Here is an 8,236-nt window from a genome sequence, read left to right as displayed (position 1 = left end):
ATGAGTCACGGTCATTGCTTGGCCAATGTGCTCTTTGTGAAAGCCTGAGAGAATGTTTTCTCTCCATGTGACTCTCCTTAGGCACACTCCACATCATTGATCACTTTCCTCTTTGGCCCCATAATCTCCTTCATCAGAAAATTTGGGACACTACTGAGTTACGTGACATTACAGTACAAGTTCTCATATGTCCTGAGTCTTTTTTTTGTTTGTTTGTTTTGTTTTTGTTTTTTTTGCGGAACTGGGTATTGAACTCAGGTCCTTGCCCTTGCAAGGGAAGCGCTTACTCCACTGAGCCATCTCCCCGGCCCCTCTGAGTCTTAATTGACCTTGGAAGGCTAGGGCCAAAATGTTGGCTTTCCTTGCAGCCCTCCTTTTTCTCTAATTTTGAAGTCATTATTTTTAGATTTAGACAAAATCCTGAAACATTTCTACTGTTTACTTCGAAGTTTAGTTTCAATATATATTTAATGAGTCTACAAACCACACTGAATAGCAATATGGTAGTATCGTAGGGTCAACTAATGGGTTTGAAAATCTTTGTCCTATGAGAAATTAACAATAGTGGTATAATTCACAAGTAAAGGAACTGAGAAAGGGGATAGAAAAAGACCATCAAGAATTCACAAACCTAATAGTCATCATCCCCTTATTTTCAGTGAGGAAGCAACGACTGCTGATGTGCCTGACAAGCCCAATTTCTTAGCTATATAGACAAACAACCCTGGACAAACAGATGAAGTAGTACATGGAAGAGCCCTCTTTTCTCTTGGCCAATCTGTGTCACTTAGGACACAATGGTGTTGACATTCTCATTTTCAATTATTCATTTATTAATCACTTTGTAACAAAAGCGTGCTGGCCCTGGAGATTAAAAGTTGGAGACACATTCCCTGCCGCAGAGGACTTTACAGTTCAGCGGGGAACCTGACACGCAGACCAGTAATTGCTACGTATGCAGCATGCTACTGTATAAAGGGCACCATGTGCTGAGGGAAAAGAAAGAAGGGGCTGACCCAGCCTATGGGGTAGTGACAGTAAGACTTGGGTAGCACAGAGAACGAAAGATAAGGATATAACCGAAGAGATGATGCAGAAAGTCTTTACATGAATAGAAGCGCACCAAGAGAAAGGGCAAAAGCTATGGTAAGGTTTAGCTGAGTGTAGGCATGTTGGGGAAATATACTGGGAACTGAGGGGAAGAGTTCTGAAGAAATGGTAAGATAAAATTGCTGAAGTTGGTGATAAATGGCACTGATTGGCATGGGAAGGAAGTGTGTATCATGATTATCATGATTTCAGTTTCCAACTTACGTAGTTTTTTATTTTTTTAATTTTTTAATTTTATTTATTTATTTATTTATTTATTTATTTATTTATTTATTTTTGCGGTACCGGGGATTGAACTCAGGATCTTGCGCTTGCCAGGCAAGCAAGCACTTATTCTACTGAGCTATCTCCCTGGCTTTTTTGTTCGTTTGTTTTGCCAGCTTATATAGACTGTGACAGATACAAAATAATGTAGGAAAAAGAGCAAGTTTTAAGAGTGGTGAGCAAAGAAACAAGAGCTCTACTTACAACATACAAAGTCTAAGGAGAGTAAGCAGGCCTTGAGCATAACCCCCATTTTGTGAGCCACTGAGCCAAGCATACACGTACCAAATATAAGTGGCTGCAGCAGGGCCGAAACCTGACCTACTCAGCCGCTTGAAGACATAGCACTGGGCCACAGAGTCGGTGCACAGTGACCAGTGTACTCCACAGTAAAAACAGAGCACCTCTTAGACCTAAAACACTGCTACATAAACATGCACATAGCATGGCAATTTGTAATAGTATGTGCTTGCTGGGTAACAGAACTCAACCAGGTTTTGATAGCTCATCATTTAATTTCTACATAAGAGATGTGGAAGTAGTACTTCACTGCAGGATAAGTAAAAAAAAAACTCAATGGGGGGCCCTCTGCAGCTTATATTTTAAGCTGCTTATATTTTTTGCCAAATCATCATCTGCACAGATCTACGTATTGTTCTAATGTGTTCTCAAAGTATCTAAAACTCAGCTCTGTGTTTGAGCAGTTTCTACTGAGGCAAGCCAGAAATTATCTTTTAGTACGTGACACTTGGGCTCATTTTACTCAACAGACAATGACATAACAAAATTTACATAATACCTAGCCTGAAATACTCCTCAGTAACTTAAGCCGTACCTTTATGTTGGCTAGCATCTGCATTGAAGTTCATTTGTCCTGCTAGATGATTCTGCCCACTATCATCTGAATGTCTTGCGTGGGGATCGTTATGAAGAATCTTAGGCTGGGTATCACCTTGTTCTCCCAGCAAAATACTAAACAGCTGAGAACATAAAAAAAATCCTATTGCTGATCCACAAAGGAAGGTTAAAAGATTCAGCCAAGATTTAGAGGCCATTTCCCGAAAGTGTATTTCTGTTAAAACAAAACAAAAAAGAAACAGGATGTTATAAAATTATAAATCAGTAAACATACCAACAGTACAAAAGTGTGATAACTTTCAGCTGCCACAGAAAGTTAATTTCTTCTATATGGGAGAACATTTCTGACAGTATTTAACTCCTGCTTAGCTGACTTTAGTCCCTTTCTTGCTATAGGCAATTCTATAGAACGGGACTGATTAGTAAACAACTACTGCAGACATGGGTGACTGTCAGTACTGTATTTGCACAGAACCCCTTTTTCCCACCAGTATTCTTTGTGAACCCAAGCCACGATCTTTCCTCCCCCTTGCCGTTCAGCTATGAGCACTGAATTTCACTTTTATACCAACCAACTCTGATTCTCCAAACCAGGAATTACTAACCTTTTTCTGTAAATAATTACAAAAAAAAAAAAAACCTTCAGGATTTGTGGGACATAACGTCAACCCGGTTGCTTCTTGTTCTAAAAAAACTTTTTAAAACTGTAAAAGGGATTTAGCTTGTTGAGGGGCTAGTCTGTCATGTTTTTGTAAGTAAAGCTTTCTTTGAATATACTCAGGTCCATTCATTAATGTGCTTTTACAACTTCAAATTATAGTTGGTGCAACAGAGGAAACAGGCTTGCCTGATGCTCCAATGCCCCGCAATGCTGGACGGAGCCTCCCCACTCTAAACTGCAAGATGCTGGATGCGATCCACAGGTCACCTTAGCGAGGTGCCTGGAGCAGAATGGCCATTCAAAGGAAATCTGCTGATCTTCCCCACGACCAAACACACAAGCCCTTTGTAGGAGCTTCCTAGTACCTACCACACGCTGCAATCATAAATTCCCTATGACAGTGCACTAACTGTAGAGCTTCCAACTTCTCAAGATAATTAAAAAATAAGTTTAACATTTATCATATGCCAGACACTGTCCACACATAATTTCATTTTTCTTTCTCATTAGGCCTATCTTGCAGATGAGGAAACAAGTTTTACACGAGATTGGGTATGTTCAGGGTGGTATGGCCATAGACAAGGAAACAAGTTTCAGAAAGTTAACAGATAACCCACACAGGTTGGCCCACGCAAGGTAGGGTGAGAATCAGCACTCAGGTCTACCTGCTTAAGAAAAAGCCAGTGCTTTCTGTTACATCTCTCAAACTTGTTATCCAGTTACTACCAAAAGCATAAGTCAGTGGACACATGTAATAAAAGTTGGAATCACAGATGAGCCCTAAAATCAAAACTGCTTTGAGATATTTAGAAAATTAAAGTGTACAGAACAACGATCACCACTGCAAGAACAACAACAAAAACAATTTCACTGGCTATACTTTTTAGACAAACCACCAAAGTACAACAAAAAATTTGAACTGAATGTTAAAAAAAAAAAAAAGTATGTTTGAAGATATTGGTAAGATAAGACAGTGAGAGTTACTGGGTCCAAGGCCTTGAAAAAAGAGAACGGTAACGGGGCACCTGTCACAGCTCTACTCCTAAGGTAGTTATAGTTGCCCCTCTATTCATGGAGGATTCTGGGAAATCACAGATGCGCAAGTCTCTCATATAAAATGACAAAGTATCTGTATATAATCTATACACATCCTCTTGTATACTATATAGTATATCTACACTTCTTGTAATAATAAATTCAATGCAAATTTTGTAATTAGTTGTTATACTGCATTGCTTAGGGAATGACAAGAAAAAACTGCACATACATTTAGAACATACACAACATTCCCCCAACTATTTTCAATCTATAGTTGGTGGGAATCCTGAAGGACATGGGGGCCTAACTATACTGATCTGAAAGAGAAAACAGTTGAGAGGCAATGAAACGAAGCAAAGGTCAAAGTCTTTCTAGAACAGGTCCTAAAAAGCACACCTTTGTGTTACATGATTTGTTTTCAAAATGAAAAATAATTCTTTTAATATTTTGTGATACTGTTCAATGCTTGCCATATTTTTACTCTTTTCAGAATATTATCACTCAACATATTACATGTACACTATTACTCAGCATAGTATATGTACATTATCAAAGTATATACACAGCATCATAGTATATTTATAGTATCACTCAGAATATCATATATACAGGTATCAGAGTATGTGTACATGCATTATCAGAGTACTATATATACATGTATCCCTCAGAGTATTATACATGCAGTATCATTCATAATATTACATATACATGCTGCCTTCTCCTTGATTTTATCCCGTCCTCTCCCAATTTCAAGGACTCCTACCTTATGACTAAGTATCTGTAAATTCCTTTTCTTCCCTGCTGTGACAGCATAAAAGTCATCTCATGTAGGAGGAATGGTCCTCATCCCAAAGCACTCGAGTTCAAGCAGAAGTCACCACCCCACCTCTTCAAATTTTTCACCAAAGTGGTAAAGCAGACCAGATTAGAAGAGGTTATTTAATCCTACTGCATATTAAAGGGCCTTCTATATTTCTTTGAATTGGGGAAGGGGTTATTTATGCCACGTGCTTCCCAAATTTGGTGTTTTCCAAATCTGATGCCTCAGCAGAAGCACCTGAGAAGCATTTTAAATGAACAGATTTCTAGGCCTGAGAACTGAGAAATTCAGATGCAAAAACTCTGTTGGGACAACAACACATACGCTTGTAATGAGACAGCTTTTTGTTATGTATCATAAAGAAAATAAGTTCCCAATGCATAAAGGAAGAAATCTCCCCTAATGTTACCAAGAAGTAACCATCATTAACACTTGTTGAGTATCATGACAGACCTACTGCTACGACTAAAGGATCAAGAACAAGTAATCATAACTAACACGTGAGCCTTGTACTAAGAACTTTATATGGGTAAAATGGGGGTTATTAGTCCCATTTTACAAATAAACTCAGACACAGTGAAAGAAATAAATTATAATATCACTCAGAATATCATATAAATTCCTACAGCCACACTAGCAGTGTGAATGAGAATTTACTCTTAATCATTGTTACAGATTTCACTACTCACTTTGTTTCAAAGATTTAACATGAATTTATAGGAAAAAAGGGAAATGAATCCAAGAATGATTAAATGTCATTAGCTATTTAGAATATGATATCTTCTAAACTCACCCTTCAAAGATTAGGAAAACGATGAAAGACCTAAAGCGGCAGGAGGCCCTTTATTTAGCTAGATAGTAACTTTTGTTTCTATCTGTGAGAAATGTAGTATATAAACACACCTTTCAATCTTTGTGAACTATTTTTATTGGGTAAAAATTTACTATGAAATATAATTTCATGACTGCTTAATCTTGAATCTGTATTAAATCGGATTTTATACTACATACAGCTCTTCTCAACTTTAGTTCTTCTTTAATGTCACATTTTGTTGACTGGATGACAGCAAGTAATCCTCACAGCAGTGTGAAGTGAAATCTTGCAAGCTCAAAGATGTGAGATATTACCTTAACATACGAAGCACAACTTGATCAAATACAAACATTCTCCTTACAACTCTACATATTATTTCATGGTCTTTTCACATAGGTGCCTGAGAAGTGTGAGAACTGTTGCTCTATACATGAAGATATGGGTATATCTTATTTCACTGTCTTTTGCTGTACTGATATTTTTAAAAATTCGAGATACGTGACAATCCTACATTGAGCTGGTTGGTTTCAAACAGCAAGTGCTCACTGTGCATCTGTGTGTCCCAATTTGGTGATTCCCCAGTATCTCAAACTTCTTTGTTACTGTTCTGTCTGATCTTTGATGCCATTATCGTAATTGCTTTTGGGTACCACACCTGCTTAGACTTTGAATGAACAAAGGCTATCCAGTTCTGATCGCTTCACTGACCTGCTCCTCATCTCTCTCCCTTTTCTTAAGCCTCCCTATTCCCTTGTACACAAAAGTGTTTCAAGTTACATCAACTAATAACCCTACAATGGCCTTGAGTGTTTAAGTGAAAACAGCCACACATTTCTTATTTTAAGTCAAAGATAGAAATAATAGCATTTAGTGAGAGAGACTTGGCAAAAGGTGAGAAAGGTCAAAAGCTAGGTCTTTTGCACCAAACAGCCAAGCAGTGAAAACAAAGGAAAGTTTTTAATGGAACTAAAAGTACAACATCAGTGTGCACATGAATAAGATGGCGAAATAGTCTTAAAGTTGCCACAGAAAGGTTCACTGGTGTAAGGGAAGATCCAACTGATACAGCCTGTGGCCATATTCCTTCCAGAACTGAGGAGCTGGGGAGATGGCTCAGCAGAGTAAGTGCTTCCCTGGCAAGTGCAAGGATCTGAGTTCAATCCCTGGTTGGGGGGGTGGGGGTGGGGGGGGACAGAGCTGAGGAAGCTGGGAAAGGCAGTGAAGTTTAAGGGAAAGAAAAAGTGCAAAATGGAGCAGAATATGCTAATGTAGAGACTGCAGCAAATTATCCAGAACACCTCGGGATGAGGGTGGGCTGTCCTGAACAGATCTTCAGTGTGGAGGAAGTGGCTTCGTTTCAGGGAAAGATAACATGGAGAACTTTCATAGCTACTGAGAAGTCAGCCTCTTTCTTCAAAGGGAAGACTTCTGTTAGACATGAAGCCAGTTGGTGGTTTTAACCCGAAGCTAATGCGCATTTATAGACTCCAACAGCTCCTAAGGTCCTTAAGAACCATACTAAATCTACTCTGCTAGTGCTTTTTAAGGGGAAATGCAAAAGACAGTATATGTACTTACAGAATGGCCCATCAAATATTCCACGTGCACTATTAAGATCTATTGCTCAGGGGAAAAAATTTCAAAATTTTACTGCTAACAATGTATCTACTCATCCAAGACTTCAGAAGGAGATACTGTTTGAAAGTTCAAAATCATTTAAACTATATAGTATTAAATTATGTATGAGAAAGGTAAAAGGTGACCTTTCCTGTTCTCATGCAATTCACAGTTTTAAAGTCATGAAATCAGGACCCAAATAAACAGGGACATATACCATACTTATGAGTTAAAAGTACATGATAGAGATGTCAATTTATTATGGTTTGTGTCTAGTTGTCCCCTCAAAGCCTCATGCAGTCACGGGGCGGGGACTTCTAGAGTTTGAAATTAACTCATGGTCCACTGGGATTATGGGTTTTAGTACTGCTGGGATTATGGGTGTGAGTATTTCCCCCAGTCTGGGGCAGATTGCCTGAATGCAATTTAACAGAGACAGACTTCCTCTCTGTTGCCATTACCACTCCCCTTGCTCACTTGCTCTTTGACGCCCATGAAGGGTTGCTCTCTGCCATGTGTCGCTCTGCCTTGGGGCCAGCTGAGTATGGACTGAAACCTCCAGTAACTGTGAGCTAAATAAACCTTCCTTCCTTCATTTTGAGTGTTGGATATTTGTCCCAGCAATGAGAGAAGAGTAACTGAGACACAATTCTTCACAAACTGATATTCAGGTTTTAATGTAATTTCTATCAAAGCTTCAACAAATAAATACAATATCAGTTCAAATTCTTAAGGTGAAAGAACTAGATTTTTGAAAATATGTAAAGATCACACAGATCATTCATAGGTGCTCAAACTGACTTGTGACAAAGATACAGAAACAAATGAAAGACAGCTTTTCAAGAAGCAGTATTGAATGTCCTTAGGCAAAAACATAACCCTTAACCTGGAATCCCATCACGCTGAGGCAAGAAGACAGCACAGCTAAGTTCAGACTGATAATCTTAGTGAGATCACCTATCAAAGAGCCAGGGATGGAGTTTAGCAAACTGCTCTCAGTTCAATTAATAGTGCCAAAAAATAAAACTACCAACAGATGATTGGATAGAGAAAT

At 38.5% G+C, this 8,236-nt stretch overlaps 1 protein-coding gene across 1 annotated transcript in view; it reads right to left on the bottom strand.

Moving 5' to 3' along the window:
- The window catches only part of C1galt1 (core 1 synthase, glycoprotein-N-acetylgalactosamine 3-beta-galactosyltransferase 1), an 18,495-nt gene extending 16,052 nt beyond the window's left edge, over window positions 1-2,443 (bottom strand). Inside the window, exon 1 of the mRNA XM_004645641.2 lies at window positions 2,210-2,443. Within this exon, the coding sequence (XP_004645698.1) occupies window positions 2,210-2,429 (220 nt within the window). The 5' untranslated portion in view covers window positions 2,430-2,443. The remainder of the gene's footprint in view (window positions 1-2,209) is intronic.
- Between the last annotated feature and the right edge of the window lie 5,793 nt (window positions 2,444-8,236).

This window comes from Octodon degus, unplaced genomic scaffold (assembly GCF_000260255.1).
Source record: "Octodon degus isolate 3935 unplaced genomic scaffold, OctDeg1.0 scaffold00234, whole genome shotgun sequence".
NCBI classification, from domain to species: domain Eukaryota; kingdom Metazoa; phylum Chordata; class Mammalia; order Rodentia; family Octodontidae; genus Octodon; species Octodon degus.
The sequence above is the reverse complement of the archived record's forward strand: the minus strand, read 5'-3'. Positions and strand labels throughout refer to the sequence as shown.